The sequence below is a fragment of the Stylophora pistillata genome, chromosome 2, assembly GCF_964205215.1.
Source record: "Stylophora pistillata chromosome 2, jaStyPist1.2, whole genome shotgun sequence".
In the NCBI taxonomy this organism is placed as follows: Eukaryota; Metazoa; Cnidaria; class Anthozoa; order Scleractinia; family Pocilloporidae; genus Stylophora; species Stylophora pistillata.
Genome location: NC_142520.1, coordinates 38,311,422 through 38,335,832, shown reverse-complemented (window position 1 = coordinate 38,335,832; position 24,411 = coordinate 38,311,422). Strand labels below are relative to the sequence as shown.

Below are 24,411 nucleotides of genomic sequence, written 5' to 3'. Positions count from 1 at the left end.
TGTGATGCCTTTGTCCTTTCAAATTGATATACAGTTAAAAAAGTGGCTGTAGAAAATAAGATTCGATATCAATACACTGAAATGGAACATAAACCCTTTTCTTTAGCAGTGGCGAGGTACTAATTAAAGTAGAATATGTAACATGTCACTTATCGGGGATTAATGAAATCAGGGCAGAGTCTAACATCACGGAAGTATAGCATTGATATCAAGCAAGAGAATTTATAATCTCTCGCATCAAGTTAGATAGCAAATGGAATAATAAGCTAAAAACGATATCAAGGTAGATAATGGAAAATAAACCATCAGGATTTAGCAGTAACTCGTGCAATTAAGTTCCATGTCATCAACTGAGTCATTTTGAAACAAACGGCGAGCCAGACATTACCATCTCTTTGATATTCAAACTCGCTTACTTGGGTTTAAAATTGATCAGATGGGGGCATTTAGGTTGCCAAAATGTAACATCTAATTCATTTCTTGTTTAAAGTTACTTATATACCCCGTACTTTCAAAGGCTTTAATTTCTACTTCGATCCGTTTAGCAATTAAGCCATTCTCTGATAAAAAGACGTCAAGGGATTGTTTTATACAGGTGCAGTTGGTTTCATTGTTAAATTGTTGAGCAATAATCAAGATCTCACCAAGACAGGTACTCTAAGGACTTCCTTTGAACATTATCAGTTTACAAATTACGCAATGGTCATTGATCATGATCTGGTCCAATAGCAAAAACTTCCTTTAACTACTAAGAATTATAACTTATGAAGATGGACCTAGTTACATTATTCATATCGAGTGAAGTAACAACGCAATATATCAGGAAAAAAGATATGGAGCTGGTTCGCCTTAGACTCCCTTATTGTTTGCCTTTACTACTCTTCCTTTTTTGCTGTCTTCATACCTCGCAAGGTACTACAAAGCATACTTTCTGTTTATTTCAATTTCTTTGTTCAATTTAGAGAGCGTTCAGGATAGCTTTACAAGTGACGAAATCATTTCCCTGTGATAGGTGATAAAAACGTCCGGACCTTTTCTAACAAAGGTCTCAGTCGAGAATCCTCAGACAACGTGTGGCTGATGAAGATGGTAGAAGAAACGTTTTCCTATTTAAACATCAGCAAGATCAAGTCAGTTGAGGTTCAAAAGGACGGCGAGTGTGGGTTTGCCTGCCTTATCGACCCTTTGTGTTTTTCATAAAACCTGGAGGCAAGTGTCTCCAAAACAGGAATCCGTGTATGTGAGCTGCTACCATCAGACAAGTACAACAACTCGGACAAAGTTCTCATCAGCCAGAGATTCCATCATTACGGGATCCAGGTGAGTGGTCTGGTGTTCAACATGAACAACGTTTTGCGTGCTGTTGGAGAAAATTCCCCAGGGGAAACATGTAATTAGACAGGTGGTTATCAGACAGGATTGCAATACACACGTTCAGGGTTTCGCAACAGTCCTGTCCGATTTAATTGGAGCTAATGTCCCTTGGAGTATTTCTAATATCTTGGGTGCTCTCCAAACCTCTCAAATGCTTCAGATCTCCCTAGACGCACAAATAACGCGTAAAGAGATAATTTAACACATCTTCCTTGCGGTGGTTTGAGTTTCGACAGCGGAAAACTCCCTCTTGGCTTCGCTTCAGAGGTTACATAGTCACGTCTTTTGCGTGGAAAATGAATACAAGACATGTTTATGGAATTCAATTTGATTACGAAAATTCACGAGTGCAAATATACAACAAAAGAAAACCTTTCAGAAAACAAAAGCACAGAAGACAGTTACCACAGATTCAGAACGTTAAAAGTAGAAAAAAGTCTCCTATTTTTACTTAGTTATCTTTCTTCATGCAGCTACGTAGCCTCGTGTGTGATAGCTGCAGCTGTTTAAAATCAAATCAATTTAATGACGGAAGAATTCAAATTATATGTTTATGCAAATTTGAACAAAATGTCAAAGAAAATTGTATATTCTGTTCTTCACGCGAAACAACAGTTTTTACTCTATGGCTACTTGTCTCTATATGATATAGTTATACTGCTTTAAAGAAAACATACCTCTCTCTTTTCTATCATTAACACCTATTTATTTCAAATAGAGAAGGTAAGCGAATATAGCTATATATTTTTCGAACAAGGAAAGGGGGAGTTACTCAACTAAGAAGAAGATACGTATAAATGTTGTGCCGCGTGGCACTATGAACACAAATGGTGGAACAGCGAATTAAATCTAAAGCGTAAATTGAAGTGCTAAGTGAGACCTATGAAAAGTCCCGTTGCTCTGCCGACTAATCTACGAGGGATGAACACAAATCGACCCCGAATTTCTCTGTTTGTGTTCAGAGTACGCGGTAAAACATTTATATGTACCCTTAAGGCACGTTTAGACGGTTTCAACACTTGACCAACATTCGTTCAACAAAAGTTGAACGGATGTTGGGCAAATGTTGGACGCGAAAACAAAATTAGATACACTGAAAAATATGAAGTTCATATATTTTTGAACTGCGGTATTAGATACGTATGATGCACGATCCTCGCAGTAGATAGCGCTATTTAAGCAATAGCGAAAATCAGACCTGAAAAAAATCAGGCTCGTACGGGATTCGAACCACTGACCTCTGCGATACTAGTGCAGCGCTTTACCAATTGAGCTAACAAGCCAACTGAGAGCAGGCCGTTAAGTTGATTGGTAATAAACCCGTGAAAGTGATGAATCAGATACAATGAAATATATGAAGTTCATATATTTTTGAACTGCGGTATTAGATACGTATGATGCACGATCCTCGCAGTAGATAGCGCTATTTAAGCAATAGCGAAAATCAGACCTGAAAAAAATCAGGCTCGTACGGGATTCGAACCACTGACCTCTGCGATACTAGTGCAGTGCTCTACCAATCGAGCTAACAAACCAACTGGGAGCAGGCCGTTAAGTTGATTGGTAATAAACCCGTGAAAGTGATAAATCAGATACAATGAAATATATGAAGTTCATATATTTTTGAACTGCGGTATTAGATACGTGTGATGCACGATCTTCGCAGTAGATAGCGCTATTTAAGCAATAGCGAAAATCAGACCTGAAAAATAAAATCAGGCCCGCACGGGATTCGAACCACTGACCTCTGCGATACTAGTGCAGTGCTCTACCAATTGAGCTAACAAGCCAACTGGGAGCAGGCCGTTAAGTTGATTGGTAAGAAACCCGTGAAAGTGATAAATCAGATACAGTGAAATATATGAAGTTCATAACTTAACGGCCTGCTCCCAGTTGGCTTGTTAGCTCAATTGGTAAAGCGCTGCACTAGTATCGCAGAGGTCAGTGGTTCGAATCCCGTACAGGCCTGATTTTTTTCAGGCCTGATTTTCGCTATTGCTTAAATAGCGCTATCTACTGCGCGGATCGTGCATCATGTGAAAACAAAATTGTTCGGAGGCCTTTGACAGGCCTCACAAAGGCCCTACAAAGGAAAAGTTAAATGACAGTTTAAACCGATTTAAACTTGATTAGACACGCTTTTAACAACCTTTCGACATTTTTACGTTTTCAAAAATGTTGGAAGACCTGTTTAAACGCACCGAACATGCAACAAAGTGTTGAATGCATGTTGAAGCAAATGTTTAAACCGTTTAAACGGGCCTCTACTCTTCCCCGCGATTCACCGCCTTAATCGACCCCAACTTTCTTTGTCCGACCTCGTAGCTTATTCGGCATAGCAAAGGTAGATTTAATACGGAGGTCGTGGGTTCCATTCCCACCGAGGTCATAAGAATTTTCTCTTTACCTCGTGTAGCTCCCTATTACCCTTTACTAGGGCTAACACTCAGTGGGCTTTTCATGGGTTTCACTTAGCACTTTAATTTGCGTATCAGAGTGAGTTCTCTGTTCCACCATAAGAAGAAGATAGTCTACTGAGATATCCAGCTCCTCCAAAGCTCTAACGAGGAGCAAAGTCTCTTTTTGAGGATGATTGCCATCTTTCCTTGGGAGCATTTTCCTCAATAATTAATGCTTGATCTCAGTATTAAATTAGTTCGTGACTGAGTCGCACTTGCATAATCAGGTGTATCGTACTTTCCCCGCCAAAGAATGGAGATGGTCATAGCTTTGATTAAATTCTAGCCTCATAGAAATATATATACCTGATCACACAAGCCCGAGTTTGCAATAAAAACCTGCTTTATTAGCACGCATAATCGACAAAATTCAGCACCAATACAACTGCATAGAACCGTGGCACCAGTTTGTAATTAGTGAGTGGGGTTTTCTTTTGTTTCTTAGGAAAACTTCATGTGTACTGTTGACTAACTGTTTTACCTCTGCTTCCATTTTAGACTCCTTGCAGTAAAGAACCCTGTCAAAACAATGGGACTTGCGTACCGCAGTACAAGAAAAATAGCTATGTGTGCGTTTGCAAAAATGGATTTGAGGGGAAAGACTGCAAAACAGGGAAAGAATTTTACGTATTAGTTTAAAACATTCCTGTCCTCTCTAACCATTCTATCTGCGTTATATATTATGAGGCGTAAGACTGATTTTCAACTTGCCAATTCCTTAGACGAAATCTTGACCCTTGGGTTTCAATTGCCTGGAGGTGTTGACACTAATGTTTCATTAGAACCCCTTGGTGGTCCATTGGAGGCTTTATTTTAAATCAACGAGAATAAAGGAATAGTGCTAAAAATCACCCAACAATCCCCCGAGTTTGACTATATACGTTCCTGATGTGTTGATAACAATTCTAATTTTTTTCTCTACAGATATTAACGACTGCGAGAAAGATTCGTATCTAAACGGTGGAACTTGCATCGATCAAGTCAACAGCTTCGAATGCCGTTGTCCAAAGGACTTTTCTGGCAGGCAATGCAATATTACGTCAGGTTTGTCATGAAAGGCCCTTTAACGATAATTTTATACAGACACGGAGGATCTAAGATTAAGGACTTGCAGTAATGCTGTGGCTCTTGTTGAATGACTGCCAGACAAGAGTGCATGTATTTCTGGTATAACGCTTGAGAGATGTAATTTTTACTCTTGCGTGAAAATCAAACCTCATGAATTGACGAGAAAACGAACAAAAACAACTGCAAAATAAGTGAACAAAAGAATTGCATTATTTTCATTGTGAAAAATACAGCATCCCTCACAATCCCCAAAATACATGATTCGATCGAAGGATGAGTCCAAAGTAAGAGATGAAGAACCGTGCAATCGGATATGGGCTCCACTGGTAGCAGACCAAACTTTCACAAAAAGAAAAAAAAAAGAACAGGAAAACAGTGAAAATTTCAGCGCTAGCCACCTTGCAATTTGACCGTATTAAAATAAACAAAATAAAAAGGTAAAAAGGCATCTCTTTTATTGCTTGTGACTAGGAGTGCTAACAGCCAACAGTAAGAACTTTTCACATGTTTTTGTCTGGCGGGTTAAATTTCAACAGACAAGTGACTAGACTAGATTTAATTCAGTTTAATGCCTAACGGACAATTATATTCTTTCTTAGGTATTTCAATCAATTCTCCAATATTGGTGGACAACGCAATGTTTCTCGGAAACCTTTCACATTTTCTGGAGCCTGCTGTCGGAAACAACTCCCATTGGTTGCTGTGTCACCGCGCCTCCACACCTGGCTGGGCTGTTGCAATCTTCCACACCAGGTGCGACCATAAAGATCACACCGTGACCATCATCAAAAATGGCCAGTACGTGTTTGGAGGATACGCTGATATTCCTTGGGGTAAATATAACTTTCATCTAACTTATTTTCGAGGCTTTCCTTTTACCAACATTGACAAGAGGCGAAGGTAGAACTTTTTTCTACAATTGAAAAAGCTGGCTTTATATAATTTCAAGACTTAAATACTTTTTTAAATGTGTACATGAGTATGAGCTTGATGACTCAGAAAAGCGTTCTCTCGTGAGCGTGGGACAAAGAGAAAATTAAGAATTCCCAAGAAGATTCTAACGTGAGACCTTCAGACTCCGCACTCCTGTGATGTTCAACTGAGACAGAGAGGCTATTATGAGATCACCCGGTTCACATGTGACACGAATCCCGCATAATGCCAGAATCAGCAATATAGAAATCGTCTTGTGAGTTAACTGAGAAGGAGGGGTGGACGGGAAAACATTTGGCTGGAAGTCATGACGTTCGAACTCTGCTGCTTAAGGTCCGCACATTCTGACTGGGAACATTTTTGTTTTTGTTTGTTTGAATTTTCTCCAATAACATGGCCAGTATGTTGCTAAGCGGCTGATGTGAAAATTTTTCAGATCAGTTTAATTTATCAATCGATCGATCAGTCCATACAGATAATGAATTGTTTTTGTCATTATTTGTCACAAAACGAATGGAATTAAAATCGAAAACAAAAGAAATCGCTGGCAAGTAAAATTCAATTATGTCTTGAATTTCAGAGAATATTAAAAGTTTTCTTATTTTCCTTCCGCTTGTAACAAAACTATAATAACCATTTTCTTTTAGTTGTCATTTTATTCCGAAGTTACGATTCACCATTTGTCATTTGTCTATTAAATTAATAGGTTTGCACATGTTGCATTTTCAAATCGAAAAGACGTCTCAATAATGTGCACGCTTTTGTTCTTCAGACTCTACAAGTGTTTCTCCCACCACTTCCAATGTGTTTATATTTTCTTTACGGAACAAAGAGGAGCTTCATCCATTTAAGATCATAGTGCTGCAGCCGGCATATGCCATTCACTGAAGCACTTCTAGTTATGGTCCAACATTCGGAAGTGGCTGGGACATTTATATATCGGATAATGCCAACAGCAGCAGCAATTCATATGCTGACTTTGCCTCTGGTGGCAACTACGAGTCACCAAAAGGAGTACAAGATCTAACCGCAATCTTGGCCGGTACATTCGTCTTTACATCCGATGACTGGGAGGTGTTTTATCTTGGTCGAAATACCTTTTCATCCACATTACTGCCATCAAAAAACGATTTACCAGACTGGGATTCAATTGGCCATGATAACTATCCCACAAAGACTCTTTATATCCTACCGTGTTACTTTCGATAGAAGTAGAACATTCTCTGTTAGTCTCAGCACTTCTTATTTACTGTCCTATAGGTCATCGAGAAAGCTTCTACTTATCTGCATCGAGAAATTTAGAGTACTAATAGTAACTACAACTCAACTTGCTGAAGGATAAATTAAGGATATGCTTTGTAAATACTAAAATAATTATAGTCTAGCTAGGCTGTACCTCGTGTGTAAAGACTGATAGTTTCTAAAGAAACTGTTTGGGGCTGCGTCGGTGGGGGTAACGAAGTAATTTCAATATATCAACAAAGTTGAAATGGTAAATTGGCCACCGCTATGATTATAAAAGCTGACGTCTCGAGCGTTAGCCCTTCGTCGGAGCGAATAGAGGAATTGTGGGTTGTGTGTGCTTTTAAAAGCATAAAATGGAGCTACGTGATTGGTGGGAACATGGCAACGAGAAAATAAATAAATTAGTGGAATGAAAAGCGTTCGTTGATACCTGTGGGATTTAGACTGCCTGTTTGAAAGATGAGCTTTTGTTCAAGAGTTTTACGGCTTTCCGTGCTACCTAAGTGTAAGGAAAGACCGCAGATTGCCATACGTTGCTTGGAATGATTAGGTTAGTTACAATGTCTAGCGATTGGTTTCGATGTGTCCTTGTCATTCCTCTCCACGTCGCGAACGTGTTCTCAGAATCGGTCACCTAGTCTTCTGCCTGTTTCGCCGATGTAAATCTTTTTGATATAAGTGCAAGTTATGCAATAGATTTACATTGGCGGAGGTGCACGTGAAGTGATCGGTGATCTTAATGGATCGTTTGAGTCCCGATATTTTCTCTGTGTTGTGAATGAAAGGAAACATTTTACATCGTGCACGAGCGCATTTAAAAGTGCCTGGTTGGTCATTAGTCTGAAAAGAACTTCTGACCAAAATATTGCCTTGTACCTCGTGTGCCTCTTTTTTGTTCCTGCTACATTTTGACGTCATCTATGATTTATTACTAAACAGATGCAAGACAAAATAGAATCTATTTGTTAATTTGATCATAGTTAATTGTAAAATAAGGTGAAATGTAGAGAGGATCTATTGTTGATTTAGGCAACTCGCACAGATGATAGCACCTATTTTATCTATACATGATAAAATAATTTTTATTTCACAATGATTTCACAATAGTCACTTTTATTTGTTTTTGTTGCTTTAGATGTGACTGACCTGTTCCACGAATTCACAGGAAAATCCGTTAAAGATTAAATATAGTCAAGGCACTTTTCATATATAGCTAGATCAACCCCAATTTTCTGCTATTAAACTGGCACGTTAGTGCAGAACAACTTGCAGTCTTCTCTCTGGCTAACATTGCTCAAGGCCGTCAACTTATTCGTGAGCAAAGTAATCCTAGTAATGAAGTCATGATTGCAGGCTAGTTGGTTTTATTAATGCAGATTTTTCTCTTCTTTTATTACTTGGACATTCTTCTTTTGTCGGAAATTATATTTTGTTTCTTGCTTTGTTTTGTTTTGTTTTGTTGCTTTTTTTTTTTTTTTTTATAATTAATTGGTAATAAGACTTCACATCGTCCAATTCGGTCTGTAACATACGGTGATAAGCAGATCGGACGATCGCGCGCCGATTTTGTTATCACTCACGGTCCACTCAGTCCTATTACCATTGCTAATGATAGCAGTAATGATGATAACAAAAATAGTGATAACAATATCAATGGCAAAAAAATGAGGAAGTTTTAACGATAAAGGTGATAACAATATTTACAGATTCTTAGCAATAATATGCACGCTGATTTCGTTTCTAGCTAAGCAACGGTGTAAGTTATTTTTACTAATTATAAAATGAATATAAGCTGATAAAAAGGATCGACCAAGGGATCTAATGAGAGCACTAGAATTAAATCAAGTAGGGGTCAAAACTTTTATCAACAGTTTTTGTATTTAATACTCAATGTTGAGGAAGGGATTACAATAAACAATCATGAACATTATCACTCAGTTTAATTATTAGTGATAAGGTCACACCTCAGGAAGTCTAAGCTAGTTCTGCTACCATTCGAAACAGGTGAAGGTACGGAAAGGATGTCGAAAGAAACGGTTTAATCAGGCAGCGCAATGGCAGCTCATGCATGCTTCTCTTGTTTTTCCCCATATACACGTACGCAGTGTTTCAACATACAACATACAACATCTTTTCGAAGCTATATAAAATAACGTTGAGTTACTTGATTATGCAGGTGCAGTTAGCTTTGTTAAACCGTTTACCATAGATGATATATGCTCTTTGGTCTCATGGAGACAGGTGCTCAATTAACTTACTTCAAACGCCAATATCCTAGAAACCGTACTCGCATCATTTAATTGCATTTCTTTTTAGTCAAATAACAACGAATTTTTTGAAAACAATCCTCTTTAAAGCCTCTTTAGGAAATAATATAACTTTGGTACAGCCATTCGGTTGGCGTTTTTTTATCGCGTCTATAAGTTAACAATTTAACATCTCGGAGAAAGGAGATATGGAACCCGGCGGTCAACCATATTGAAAGCGGTTAACATCCTTAACCGCTTTCAATATGGCTTCAGACCACACCACTCTACTACAATGCCTATTCTTGAATATGGTAACAATGTTTATGAAGGCTTTGAAAATAATGAATGCACTGTTGGAATTTTCTTAGACTTTAAAGAAGGCATTTGATACAGTCAACCATCAGATACTTAACGACAAATTAAACTTTTATGGTATCCGTGGTACTCCTCTAGCCTGGCTCAATAGTTATTTGACTAATAGGCAGCAATATGTTATGGTCAATGGCCATGTGTCTTCCAATAAAACAGTCAAGTGTGGGGTCCCTCAGGGTTCAGGTCTTGACCCTCTCCTTTTCCTCTTATACATTAATGATATTTTCCACTCCTCTAGTTACCTCTCTTTCATTCTCTTTGCTGACGATACCAATATTTTTTTTCGTCATAAAGACTTGGCTACTCTAGAAAACATTGTTAATCAAGAACTTTCTCATGTCTTCTCCTGGTTTAATGTAAACAAACTTACTATCCACCCTGACAAGTCCAAATGCATTATCTTCCATCCACGGCGTAAACAGATTGATCTCTCCAAAGTTAACATCTATACAAATAACACTCCTGTAACCCGGGTGGAGAAATGTACATTTCTTGGAATTATCATTCATGAAAATCTCTTATGGAAACATCATATTATTACTGTCTGTGATAAGGTCGCTAAGGTTATAGGAATTTTACGTAAATCAAGACGAGATCTTCCCTCCCATACCCTGAAAACTTTATATAATTCTCTTTTCCTACCATACATTAATTATTGTAGTTTGATTTGGGGGTCTACCTTTGCCTCCTACCTCGGACCACTTTATATACTACAAAAGAAAGCCATTCGCATTATTACATTCTCTCCTCCACTAACACATACTAAACTTCTTTTTTCTAAGTTCAACATTCTTTCGCTCCACTTACAAATTCCATGTATCCTGTTTTGTTTTCTCATATTTCAATCGCCTTGTGCCTGCCACTCTTTCTTCGCTTTTACATTTCAATCGTGCGTTTAATGATTATTCAACTCGCTCTTGTTTTAACTTACACAAATTCTCGCGTAGGTATCAATTTGCCATTTGTTCCCAAGCCCCAACTATTTGGAATGATATCCCTCTGACTTGCCGTAACAGCCTTACCATTAGTAACTTCAAAAAGAAGCTTAAATTGTACTTCTTGAACCTGAATTATATTTTTTAGCTACCAAAATTGAATATTATACTGAACCTCTGATATACCCGGACTATTGTTTACTACTTAGATTAATCTACTGCTCTTTGTAAATTAGTGAACATTATACTGAACTTCTAATATACCCCGATTAGTGTTTATTACCTAGATTTCATTAGATTAGATTATATTAGAATACTTAGATTAGTCTACTGTTCTTTGAAAAACTAGTCTTTGTTTCTGACCATAAGCCATTTAAGCCTCTGGCTTTGGCCAATCTTAGGAATTCACTTGTATGACACAAACAATAGTAAAGAATAAAATAAAGAATAAACTGAAACTTGGAAAATGTTTGCCTTAACTGGTCTGCTTTTTCGGTTATCTTCATACTTCACAAGGTACAGCAAAGTTTATTTTAAGTCTGAATTTCAAATTTTGTTCGTAATTTGTAATGGATCTAGCAGTTAGAAGAGCTAGGTCAATGGCAGTTTCTAAAATCTTCGTTAACCTTTTCTCTCAAAGGTCTCAACCGCGATTCCCCAGAAGACGTGTTGTTGATGATGATGGTAGAAGAAAGGTTTTCTTACCTAGACATGAGTAGCATCAGTTCATTTCAAGTTAAAGACGGCGACGAATGTGGGTTTGTCTGTGCAAATAACCCAAAGTGCTTTTCATACAACTTGGAGGCAAGGGTTTCCGAGACCGGAAAAGGCCGGTGGGAGCTACTTCCATCAGACAAGTACAACAATTTGGATAAATTTATCCAAAAAGACGGATATCGATTTCATCATTACAGTATTTTGATACGTTATCTGGTTCAATATTATTCATAATTGTTCGTGATGCAGGAGAAATGCCCCAAGGGAAAATATTTTTTTAATGAAGTCGAAAAGTTGTTATCGAAACCGTACTGTATTGCGAAACCAACACGCCTAGAATTATATTTTAGATTTCTTTCCACTGAAACAAATTTATATATTTATTGAGGGAGAAAATTCAACCTTTTTTTTTTTCAATTTATTTTACATGATTCTGATGCCGTCAACATCGGTTAGTCCTGCTTATAAACGTGGAAAAGAATGAAAAATTTGTCAAAATAGTATGTAAAAAGCAGTGCCGAAACCTGTTAGGACCTCCTCTCTTTGTTGTCTCACACCATGGTATCACCAATGATCTAGTTATATCATTTACAGAGTGTTATGGTTGGCAATATGACAGTTTTTCTGTGATTGAATTTTGAATTAATTGTGACGAAATATGGCTAAACTGAGATCATAAGTTTGCTTGCTGTTTACTTGGCGACTTACGTGGTAAAATAATTTGTATATCATATCATTTGAAACGCCTTACAGCTGTACGTGATTGAATAATTTCTATATCTTATCCTTCTAAACGCTTAGCTCATGATTCCATGACTTGGCTTTTGTTGGGAATACGATGATTTGGCTAAGAAAAATTCAAACACTCCTAAGTGATAAAAAATTAGAGTGAAACATTGTGCAAAGGTAAACAAACGCCACAACTGATAAAAAGTCGCCAAAAACAATAAATCATTCAGGCTCTCCACTCAGAGCACGTCTCGTCTTTGCTCACCTAAATAAGGGATTTTTCTAAAACATCTGTGGAGCTATTGTTTAACTGTGTTGCCTAGAAAATACGATGCAGTCAAGCGCGGCAAATTATGGGGAATTCGAAAAAGTTAACATTTCAATGATGCGTTATATTTCTTTTTTTGACAAATGTCCTCTACGGTGAAAGAACTTGAAATATTTAATGAAATGACGAAATTCATCCTTGCGTGTCTGTGTGGATGTACGCACGCGTTTTTTGAGGACATATTTAAATTGTATTTAAGGTATGTCAATTCTTCTCATTATGTATGCAGAAAAGAAATTACTTGAAAAAGTAGTAAAAAAAGATAAGAAAGGAAAGCCGAAACCTATTGCCAACGTAGCTGATTGCTGTCTATCCTGATGAAAATGTTGCTGACAGTTTAGTGACGGCATGTATAGTGCGTTATAGTTTATTTCTTCCGCCTTTGATCATCTAAGAAGTACAAAGACTGGATCTCGATTGAAGGGTAACTCTGTATTCCTTGTAAGCGTCACTTAAAAGTAAGACCGAGTGAATTTGGTTATATCAACTGGGTTGAAATTGCAAATTTGCCACTGTAACGAGTTAAAAAAGCTGACGTTTCGAAGGGCTAACGCTCGAAAGGTCAGGTTTATTAACTCGTTAGGGTGGCCAATTTACAATTTCAACTCAGTTGATATAAACAAATTACCTTGCTACCCCCACCGACGCAGCACCACAGTTTCTTTAAAAACTCTCAGCCTTCCTTTATAAGACCGAGAGAGTAAAGTTAGGTCGTTCTACTCGATTCGTTTGTAATGTTAACGTCGTGAATGAGTTGTTTGTATAGAGCCGGTAGTAGTTAACACCTGTTTAGGGGAGTCTGTTCTAGATTCGTAAACCAGCTTTTCAAAGTCAGAACCACAATATTGTCTGGGACTGTGCGCAATGCCTGATATCCCTAACTACTTTCAACGACTGACTCTGGAAAGCTGGTTTACTACCTTTTTACTCTGATGATGACTTCCGCACAGGTTATCGAAACGTCAGTCACCAGGCCACTACCGACAACAGTCGTTCTCAGGGCTACACTCACCCGGACGATCACAATACGCTTTCACAGGTCTTTAAGAATGGCTGCCTGTAAGGATAGAGAATCGTCCGTCAGCGAACATTTTGGTGAATTGCTCATATTTTTCTCAACGATACCCTTTGGTAAACTGTTTTCAAAAGTCAAGTTTAAAAGTTCCGACGAGTGTTAATTTTTCAGAAATTTGCGAAAATTTGAAAACGCAGTTTAAGTGCGGTTTTCTGCCTGGCAAATTGTCCAAAATTAACTGCAAAACCCAAGCTCCGTTAAAGGCTTAAAATTAATTCAGTCAACACCAAACTTCACACGTTTTAAGAAAAAGTCTTCCCATTCATTTGTGTTATGTTAATTTTTTCCGTACACAGTTATATCGTGATTTTATTTTTTGTCCCTTAAGCAACACCCTCAAAAAGTGCTGTACACGGGGCGAAAAATAGGTAAAATTGAACGCGATAAAAGTATATATTTATTAAAAACTCGATCAGTGGATAATGCAATTCAAGACTTTCTATTGGCTTAGCTGTTATGGTATATGAGCCAATATACCATAACCTACAAATATGGTAAGCGTACGCGTCGGGTTAAAATTAAAAGGGAGCTGAACAACTTAAGATTTGGTAAGATTTGTCCAATATCTTGGGGACGTTTTTAATAAAACAATTATTCCACTCGCGCTTGTTGGATATGAGATGATTATAGCCAACTCGGCGCTACGCGCCTCTTTGGCTATCTATCATCTCATATCCAACACGCGCTCGTGGAATAATTGTTAAATATCCCGCTCAGGGCAAATTTTCTTTTCAAACATTTATTCTATTTATATCTATATCTATATATATATATATGAAAAGAAATTCACCGGTATCCGTATTTAACCATTAGCCGTACCTGAAAGCCATTACCCCATTGAGGCTCTCCTAAAGCTTGCCCAAATTGTGATTCATAATTTCCCTTGTGGCTGCTATAAGTAGAGTCAATTTACGTGTGTCTAGATTACATTCGGCAGATGGATTTGAGCTATTATCGGGCCCGCGCGCGGGTAAGCACGGGGGAGGGGGAGAGGGAGAAGTAGGCTTTCCCCTTGTGATATCAATACCTTCATACCTTGAAATAGGAGAAGAAAGGATTATATCTTAATCGCTTTTAGAAGTAATGGACTAATCAACAACAAAAAAAGGCATACATATCTTGATTTGCTTTTATCTGTTTATGTTAAAACGTCTTCGCCGAGAACTTATGAAAGAGACCCAATCGCTTTAAAATAACGTTATCTAATCCGTAAGTAATATCGCTCAATCCTTGCTTTCATGAAGAACAATTGAATGAAGCTCTTTCATTTTTCTGTAATTTGCACCAAGCCGTCTTCTTCAACGTTGCCTCCAGTCACACTATGGCAATTTTCCCCGGCGCAATACGAACCACCTCCCCCTCCGGCTTGTTTATCTTTGGAACCGCTGCCTCCTCCAGAGTACCCTCCACCTCTACCCGATGCGCCGTTTTCCTCCGCTCCTCCTCCACCACCACCAAACCCTCCTACTGCTTCTGGTGCTGGTCCGCCGTTACTTCCACTGTTCATAGCTCCTGCTTGACCTCCTATCCAGCCTCAAGCACGCGACCCACCCCCCTCTCCGTGCTCAGGTCCTTTTCTTGAACAACTTTGGCCATTCCAGCTCCCACCCACTCCCCCATGGTAACTAGGGTCATCATTGTTACATTCTCCTGGCTGATCCTTGGTACCACCCTTCCTTGCATGTGATGGATCGTTCCCCTCACTACTGGTTCCACTTGTTCCTGCCTGACCATCCAAATCATTATATCCACCAAACGCTCCCCCTCCTCCTCCAGCAGCTAAAAACAGCAAATCATTTGTGATATAAACAAAACTTCCTCTCCCTCCCCCAGTGCCAGCGCTGTCTTTGACAGACAGTCCGAGCTCAGCTGCTGTCATGGTCGTGCTTTGGACATCTTCACCTCCACTGAATCTCCCCCTCTCTGCCCCACAACAATATTTAGAACAGTACCTTTGGTCGGTTTAAATGTCCTCTTTATCGCTTCACCATAACCGCCGTGATTAGTTCCTGGTCTGTGTCCATAGTTATAGGAATGTGTCCCTCCCCGAGCACCAAAGGCTTTGATGAGATATTTAGCTGTTCTTGGGGCGGTGAATTTTTTAATGATACCGAGTCTTCCTTTGCGGCCATCAGGCGTAAACGAAAGGGAAGCTTTAAGAAAATGACTTAATATGTACCTATTGACTAAATGGGAGGGCCGGGCAGGAAACTATTCTGCTCGAGGTCGTGACGCTGAGATCTCGGTAATTAGGGTAAAAAGGATACAGTGTTTTAACAAATACGTTAATCGGACTCATGTGGGAAAAGTTATTCCAGTTACTGAGTTCTTGGTCGTGACTTAGTTAAGAAGGCTTCGTTTAAAGGGATCCTCCACTGTTTTCGAAAATATTGCTTAAAATGCCCTTTAAGTGTCCAAAAAAATATTTTTTGGACAGAAAAAGTTTTTCTCTCCTTAAATTTCTTGTTTTGGCCTCTCAAAGGAGGCCTTCGTGACCATATTAGAACGTCCCGCAATCGCCATTTTGATCGGCGCGCAAGGCTCTCTGGGGTGATGACGTAAAAAGGTTGCTCGATTCCATTGCCCTGAGTAAAATTGGTAGCAAAATGCCGCATTGCGTTGCATTTGACTGTAATATTCAAGCTAAAAACAAAGAAAACGATCCCAAAGTTCGTTTACATAATTTTCCAAATGAGGCAGCGATTCGACGAGCTTGGATTCATGCTGTTGGAAGGACATCCTTGCCCAAAGACCCACGTCTGTGTTCGAAACACCTCGAAGAGGATTGTTTTGAAGAGTCTTACCTCATGGAAGTAAGATTAATGGGGTCAAGTAATTCGAAGAAATCGCTTAAGCCTGGCGCCATTCCAACGCTTTTTTCTCACAAACGTCCGAAAGGTGGACGCGCATCAAGCGTTCAACGTGCAGAGAAGAGAGAACGCGAGAGAAAGCGACTCCAGGCAAGTTGTACTAATTAAAACAATCAAACACAAATACAACTCGCCTCTCGTTGAAAACACACAACTTTACCTAAATTCTTCCTTTATAACTAACTTCCATTTATCTTAAATCTCCATTATTTTCTTATTACGTTCAGTAGTAAGATTCTTCTTTCCTAAAAGATGTTGTATTTTAGTTGTTTACAAGCCTCCATTTGAACCTGTTGATTAGTTACATCTGCCTATTTTAATTCTTATGTTAATTTTTAGATATTGCCCTCGAAATTTAAGCATGCATGTAATTGTAATTGCATTTAACAGTCTTAAAGATGAGTGGAATAAATTTATTTCTCTCTTTTTAGACTCTTGATACCATTTTGCAAGAAGACCCATGCTCTGCAGGGGCCCATGGTGATGATGGAAGCATGCCAGAGGTTGTAGAAGAAATTGAACATCTCCCCCCAACTATGTGTGAGATGGGAACTCAAACTGACTGGTCAGTCACAACAAAGGTTGATGCTTCCACTCAGTATGAGGTGATTGTGTGTGACAAAAAATGCCAGTTTCCAGCTGACATGTGCGAGGCTGCCCTTGCTGACCACAATTACTGTAAAAGCAACCTCCCTCCATCATTAACTGAAGACATGAATAAAGATGATTGTTACTCGCAAGGGTCGCAAGTTGACTTGTTCTCAGAATTGAGTGATTATGAAGGGGAAATTCTGTCTCAAGACAATGATGAACCTATGGAAGTTGTTCTTTCACAGGAAACAGTTTCTAGTGAATTTCAATCAAGCCAGTCAGAGTTTTTGCCAAGTGAGGATGGAGATGAACAGTTCTGTTCACAAGAGCAGGATATAGTAATGGACAGCAACTATTCTAAGGAGCGGATCTTTCTTATTTATGAGGACAAGTTAAGGGAACTGTTGCACTTCTGTCCTAGTTGCGGATCACCTATAGTTTCCGAGGGCAACATTGAAATTCAGAATGAAGGGTCCCAGCTTTCTCTGAACTTGAACTGTTTGAACAATTGTGATTACAAGTGGCAGTCACAGCCCCCACTGGGTGATATTAGAGGGTCCGGAAATTTGCTCTTTACTGCTGGGATTTTTTTTTCAGGTATACCCTTTGCTAAGTTTGAGTCATTTTCAAGTCTTATCAACTTGAAGTTTATTGGCAAAGGCACATACTACAACTTGCGAGAACAGTATATCTTTCCAGTTGCTAAATCAACTTGGGAAGAAGAACAGGCCAACGTGTTCTCCACTTTAAAGTCCAGAGAAAGTGGAGCTGTTTTGGCAGGTGATGGTCGTTGTGATTCACCAGGCCACTGTGGAAAATACTGTACTTATACATTTCTTGACGTTGAAAGTCAAAAAGTGGTTGACTTCAAAGTTGTATGTGTTTCAGAAGTGGCTAATTCCAACCAAATGGAAAAGAAGGGATTTGTGGACACCTTGGGACATGTCGAAGCCAATGGCATAAAGGTTGCTGTAATTTCCACTGACAGACATCCTCAGATAAAAAAGGAAATGAGAGTCAACCATGGTAACATCAGGCATGCTTTTGACCCATGGCATGTTGCCAAGTCTGTTAGCAAGAAGCTGTCTGCAGCATCAAAGAAATCAGGCTGCTCTGAGTTGGCAGCATGGATTCCTTCCATTGTGAATCATCTGTGGTGGTGTGCAGAATCCTGTGGCAAAGATCCTGATGTTTTGCGAGAGAAGTGCCTATCAGTCATTCACCATGTGACCAACAGACATGAATGGCCAGGCAACCAACACTTCCATAAGTGTGAACATGATCCACTTCCCACTGAGCAGCAGCGAAAGAAGAAATGGCTAAAGCCGGGAAGTTCTGCACACACTGCACTAGTGAATATTGTTAAAGACAAGGCTCTTTTGAAGGATCTTGCTCACCTTGTAGACTTTGTCCACACTACATCTCTGGAGGTTTACCATTCCTTGTACCTGAAGTATCTTCCTAAACTGACACATTTCTCTCATGAAGTAATGAAAGTTGGCACCATGCTTGCAGCCCTGGATCACAATTTTAATGTCAATAGACCCCAGGTATGTTGTTATTCACATTACAGAGGTACAGTATGATTTGAAAAATTCAAGGCATGCAAAATTCACGTTCCTAATTGAATTATAGATCCATATAGATAAGATTGACACATTATGTCATCCATGTGCAAACAAGTCAATACCTGAGACTGCCCTGTCATAAGCCTTAAAATAGCATACATTTGAGTAATTTCTTAACACTGGTGTCAGTAACTGTCCTTTCCTAAACTGTACTTATTATCATAATAATTTATAATTTGTGCCACAAGGTTCTAGTTGAAATATTTTCTTCAAAAAGGCCCTCAAACTCTGACAAGTAGTCATTTTTTTACTTGGCTGTAATCCAAACTGGAGAGTCACAGGGGGAGCCAAGGTTCAAAATATCATGGAGCAAGGTTTCAAAGAAGTTTGGTGCCGAGCCAGTTTTGGAAAAAAAACATTATGATTACCTAGAAGATATGTTGCAAGCAGCATTTCACTTGGCAGCATGAGGGACCAAACCTACTGCACGGGTTAATGACAGGTCTGGTATAATGGCTCCAAAGGAAAGGCCAAGCAGGAAAGAGATAATTGAAACACGACAGCAGCTATCTCGGTTCAAGTAACTAATTAAAATTCCCCCAAGTTGCTTCTTAACATTGTTTTTTTTTTTCGAGAAGTGGCAAGTTCTGTTTTCATGCATTTTTAGGAGGATTACAACTTTTTCTCTGATGATTGCCAATGATTTACAGAAAAAAACATACACTTTCAATTGTGAAAGTCAATAATTTTATTGACCACATTATAATGGTTTCTTGTTTATGTTGTTAAAATATGTAAAAAATAGACTTCTTGTCCCAAATGAACACATTTACCTTGAGAATAATACATAATTCAAATTCATCATAAGCATCAGTAATCAGAGTGCAAAAGTAGCAGTAAAAATGGGTGAAATGGGTTGGTTAGAAAGCCATTGTATGTGTGTTGTAATTGATTAAAAATTTGCTTTCAAGATGAATGTTTTAAATATTTAAAAAGTCCCTCCATGCTTGTTGAAGCTCACTGTCAAAGGCACTGTCATCATCATCGTCTCCAGGAAGATATCCAGAGTAAATCCCATCTTCACAAGGAAAAATTTCCCTGATAATTTTTACTGCACAAGAGGGGATAACACGTCGAATTTTCTTGCCAAGGTACCCATGAGCCCACCAGGTAAACTGTCCATAAGCTGCATAACGAAATGACCTTAAGACAACAATATTCAATGTTTAGAAGATAACAGAAGACAATACACAGGTTTGCTGCTAATTATACCAGACTTCCTTATAGACATTGACTGGCTTACTCCTGGCTCACATTCAAGTTACTTCAAGTCCATCCTAACCCAGACTGTAGCACCCCCCCCCCCCTTCAGATAGAAAATCTAATGTGGGTTTTGGTGACAGGCCACAAGCAAAGTAACATTCAACAGCAATGTAGATCTTGTATAAAATAAGTCACCCTTTTTTACGAAGCTCTTCTAAGCACCCCTTCCCCTGAGAACCTTTTTTCCAATCAAAACAATAAATGACAAACTGTTGAACACGAAATATATTTTATTGGCAACAACCACAAAATGTCAATACCTGTTGGGCACTTGTTGTCTGTCTGGAAGACCAGCACTTTCCCTGTCGTGCAGAATCGCTAGTGCTGTCCACAACACATCTTGGTTTAAACAAACTGCTCGAAAGCTTTCATTTTGAGTGATACATGTCAACCCTAAAATAATAGAAACAAACTTCATTCAGTTGAAGCAGAAGGTATCTCCTGCCTATGCTGTTTATCTTTAAAATTTCATAAGACATCAAAATCTAGTGTTCTCAGTGACCTTTGTAAACAACAGAAGATTGCATTCATACTCAAAACAATCCTCTCGTGTCCGAGTAACTGTGTCGAATTTTGGCAAGAGATTTGTTACAGTCGGGCGATTTGTGAGAGTAAAGAAGTGCCTTTTAGAAGAAAGTAAGCGAGAGATTCAGAGATAGCCCCGAGCAACCACGAGACCATGGACCCGGATTTACCGCAAAGAATACAATTATTCGGATTATAAATGTTTATGTTTCTGATACCCCTTCGGAAAACAGAAAGTGAGATTAAATTATATATTAAAACAAAATTAACTAACCTTCTACCAGTTGTGACAAAAAAGGAAGTTCTTTGCAGCAGACACATTCAACTTCACTTGGCATGACACTACATCTCTCACATTCACACCAAGACAGATCCGTTCGGCGACTTTCAACTCTCGAAGAATCTAACAAAGCTTCTTCCTCCCCAGAATCAACCTGTTCTTCCTCTCCTTCCTCACTGGAAGAATATTCTGGTTCAAGCTGATACGGCAGAATAGACATTGTAGAACTGATACTCAGTTTGTTTGAAAACAGATGACTGGAACATGTGCCGGACGAGCAACCTTTTTTCGTCATCACCCCAGAGAGCCTTGCGCGCCGATCAAAATGGCGATTGCGGGACGTTCGAAATGGTCGCGAAGGCCTCCTTTGAGAGGCCAAAACAAAAAATTTAACGGGAGAAAAATTTTTTTTGTCCGAAAAATCGTTTTTTGGACACTTAAAGAGCATTTTAAGCGATATTTTCAAAAACAGTGGAGGATCCCTTTAAGAGGCAGTTAGAAAAATTTCATTGTTTTGGCCAAAATTCAGAGCAAAACCGAAAATAAAATGTTTATTAAGTTCCGCCCTTTACAGACGGAGAAGTGATCATAATCGTGTGATACGGCCAGAAAGTTTGTATCGAACATGGATGCAAAAAAAAAAAAAACAATCACCCTGTTCAACCAACCTTTCACCTTCAGCGATGTTCTTGCATCGATTGTAAATTGCGGACTTTTGGCTTCACACACATAAATTCCTGAGTCTGATTCTCTCAGAACCGAAATAGTTAGGGTTCCTTTGTCTACTTTCATTCTCTTTTCGTCCCAGGCCCCCCTTGCTCGCTTCCAAGAGACGAGAGGAACAGTCTTCCCTGTGGCAGAACAGTTCAGAGACACTGACCCACCAACCCCATTGGTGAGCATGTCGGGTGGCTTTGAGACAATTTTTTGTGCCGACCAAACAAACAAGGTCGTAACTGCGGAACCTTCTCCAAGATGGTTTCTGGCTCTGCACTCGTGCGCTCCAGTGTCCTTTCTTTCCACATCAACCACTGTCAAATCCTGCTGATGGTAATCTGCCCTCTTTTGAGCCAAGGCACCGGTCAATCTTTTCCACGACACGATTGGTTTTGGAAAGCCGGTCACGTGACATTTAGGTAGCGTAATTTTTTTGTCCCACCCTTGCCTGAGTGGGACCTGAAGCAAGTTGAACATGTGGTTTGGCTAAATGGAGTTGATTTAAATAATTGATATTAAAGAATAGTAAAAAACAGATGATGAAATAAATTCACGCCCAGTTTCTTCTGCATGCCCATTCCTACTTTCAACGATTAGCTTCGCAGACTGACTCTCGGAACCAAGAACATTTCTTCCAACGCAAGAGTAATTTCCAGCGTCGCTAAGAGTCACGTGATGGAATTATAATCTCCCACCCCGAACGCCAAGGTGAGAATTACTTTGGAGATGAGTGTCATTTGTCCCCACCCACGTCATAGTCGGTTGAGGATTTCCACTCACCGAACATTGGAACACTGCAGTTTGATTTTCTTCGAGCGTTTGCTTCATTGGAGAAACAACAACTACAGGGAGAGAGATAGGTTCCCCAGGTTCTCCCTTAACTCCGGGTGGCCCCCTGGGACCCGGAACCCCTGTGATACCCTGTGCACTCTTTTGACCTGGTGGTCCGATATTTCCTTGCTTTCCGGAAGGCCCTAGTTCTCCTCTAAAACCACGTGACCCTTTCCTTCCTGTAGATCCACGCGGGCCTCTCCTTCCCCGTGATCCTTTTGGTCCTTGCAATCCTGGTGGCCCCTGTACGCAAATTTGTTCTTTGGGCGAACAAAATGATCGTGGTGACCATGAATTCATGGTCTTGTTTATCTCACTTCTAACCACCTCTATCGTAACATTACCAGGGTTGGCTCCTTTCTCAGGTAACTTGGAATGGCGACGGCTTCTGGCGTTAACTGGAAATTTATTTTTTTTTCAAAAAGTGTTTGAAAATTAAAGCGGTAACACTTTTAAATCTCCTTACCAGACAATAATCTCAACAGTGGTTTATTTATACAACGTTTGGCTCCAAACCAGATTCGTCTAAATGACGGTTACCTGGTTCTTACTAAGCTTTCCGTCGCTGAAAATTTATGCGGGCAAATAATGAAAGGAGGCTGCCTTATTCTCGAGCAAACACTGATTTTCTTTTGCTCGCTTTTACGTGTATGATCGCCTCGTTTAAACGAGAACCTAAATTAAGCTCAACCTTTCCTTGTGGCACGCAAGAGTACCTCACGTTTTTTCACCCCCCACCCCCCCCCCCACACCCATTCCTCACGTTTCAAAACGTTTAGCTATCCGAGACCTTTTTGTGCTGTTATTATGATAAACAGCAGACGTCGCACTGTTGTTTTAGTCATTCAGCGATGGACCCTTCATATTCCTGGAGGGTTTATCTGGCCAACAATACATCGAATATATTAATCCAAGTTACTGAAAAAGGGATATCTTTGAATGATCAATTGCATAATGTTACTCATATGATTGCTCTCTTGAACTTTTACAACGATGATCGCTATTACTTTTTTGCTATCGACCCCTCAGAAGTGAGTTTATGTAGTTATTAAAATAGACAAATTCATTAGCCTCTCTAAGTACCATTGTGACTCCCAATTTCTTCACCAAAGTAAGCCTCGGCAAAATTCAGGGGATCGAAAAGAGTTCGCCAGGAAAATTGTATTTCGTATCGTTGTCGTAGTGAGGGTCCTTTACTAAATTATAAGTTGACGAGAGAAAGCATACTGCCTTCGGTCATATCTCTGCTCTCCTGAGCAATATTGCCATCAAAGTTCCCGACAAAACCAGTGCTTTCAGAAGGTTGGGTACCTGCTGCTTCGGTAGAATCCCTCATGGATTCATGTATTCGCCCCACTTCCGCCATAACATCTTCAACATTATAAACTCGCTGGTTTATGATCTCAACACCAACCAAGACGGTAGAACAGAGCAATAAACATACGAACGATACTGGACAAGCAAACTTGGATGAACAGCTGGGCACATCACCAACAGAGGGGCGATCTTGTTTTTGAAACATAATAAAACGCTATTGGGATTGAACCGACTTGTAACGCTCCAACATGTTTTGAAAACCAGCCGAGACACGTACGATCGCGAAATGTAATACTGACATGCCAATCACTTGTTGACAAAAGTGCAGATTAACTTCCTTTCTGTCACGTTGACATCAAAAGTCAACACACGGGAAATTAAGCCATTAAATATCCATATTTTAGAATTCTTAGTTTCCATACCCATAGCGTAAATATGGATAAATAGACACAAGCATCTTCCCTTAAAGCGCGGCCTGCCGAGTTCAATATTAACCTCTAGATTAACATTCAAATTCTCCACACTGTTACCTGATCATTTTCTATGCCTCTGGTAAGCAGAAACTCCTTGAAAAGTAAGCTTAATGATTATTATTTCATCTCGCTAGGCTTTAGACTGAGCTTCTATGAGGAAAATGCTCTCTCTCTCTCTCTCTCTCTCTCTCTCTCTCTCTCTCTCTCTCTCTCTCTCTCTCTCTCTCTCTCTCTCTCTCTCTCTCTCTCTCTCTCTCTCTCTCTTTCTCTCTCTCTCTCTCTCTCTCTCCAGATTCATGGCTGAGTATCTGCTAATATTTTCTCCTCTTCTTTTTTTGATATAAAATTTTCCAATATTTTCCCGTTTCTACAGTGGAATATCAGTCTATTTTTCACTTATAATACTTCTATTCAAAGTTACCGACCAATAAG

At 39.3% G+C, this 24,411-nt stretch overlaps 2 protein-coding genes and 3 pseudogenes across 3 annotated transcripts in view; 2 read left to right on the top strand and 3 right to left on the bottom strand.

Annotated features, from left to right (window-relative positions):
- Positions 1-24,411, bottom strand: part of LOC148739388 (uncharacterized) — a 77,052-nt gene that overhangs the window by 34,639 nt on the left and 18,002 nt on the right. The gene's annotated exons all lie outside the window — the stretch shown is intronic.
- LOC148739391 (uncharacterized) lies at positions 622-7,331 on the top strand (annotated as a pseudogene). The gene is made up of 5 exons (XR_015997362.1): positions 622-912; positions 1,013-1,320; positions 4,332-4,444; positions 5,499-5,734; positions 6,607-7,331. The product of XR_015997362.1 is annotated as an uncharacterized LOC148739391 (transcript).
- LOC111319068 (uncharacterized) lies at positions 14,749-23,711 on the bottom strand (annotated as a pseudogene).
- LOC148739390 (uncharacterized) lies at positions 16,091-19,159 on the top strand (annotated as a pseudogene).
- On the bottom strand, positions 19,494-20,872 carry LOC111319067 (P2X purinoceptor 7-like). Its single transcript, XM_022921897.2, has 3 exons — positions 20,636-20,872; positions 20,097-20,229; positions 19,494-19,716 (listed from the first exon to the last, which is right to left on the bottom strand). The coding sequence occupies exons 1-3, from the start codon at positions 20,859-20,861 to the stop codon at positions 19,494-19,496; spliced, it is 582 nt and encodes a 193-aa protein (XP_022777632.2). The 5' UTR covers positions 20,862-20,872.

Coding starts and splice junctions, on each gene's coding strand:
- LOC111319067 (XM_022921897.2), bottom strand. CDS start 20,861: ATGTCTATTCTGCCGTATCAGCTTGAACCAGAATATTCTTCCAGTGAG. Junction 20,230..20,635: donor TTTGTCACAACTGGTAGAAG/GTTAGTTAATTT, acceptor CTATTATTTTAG/GGTTGACATGTATCACTCAA. Junction 19,717..20,096: donor AGACAACAAGTGCCCAACAG/GTATTGACATTT, acceptor TGTTGTCTTAAG/GTCATTTCGTTATGCAGCTT.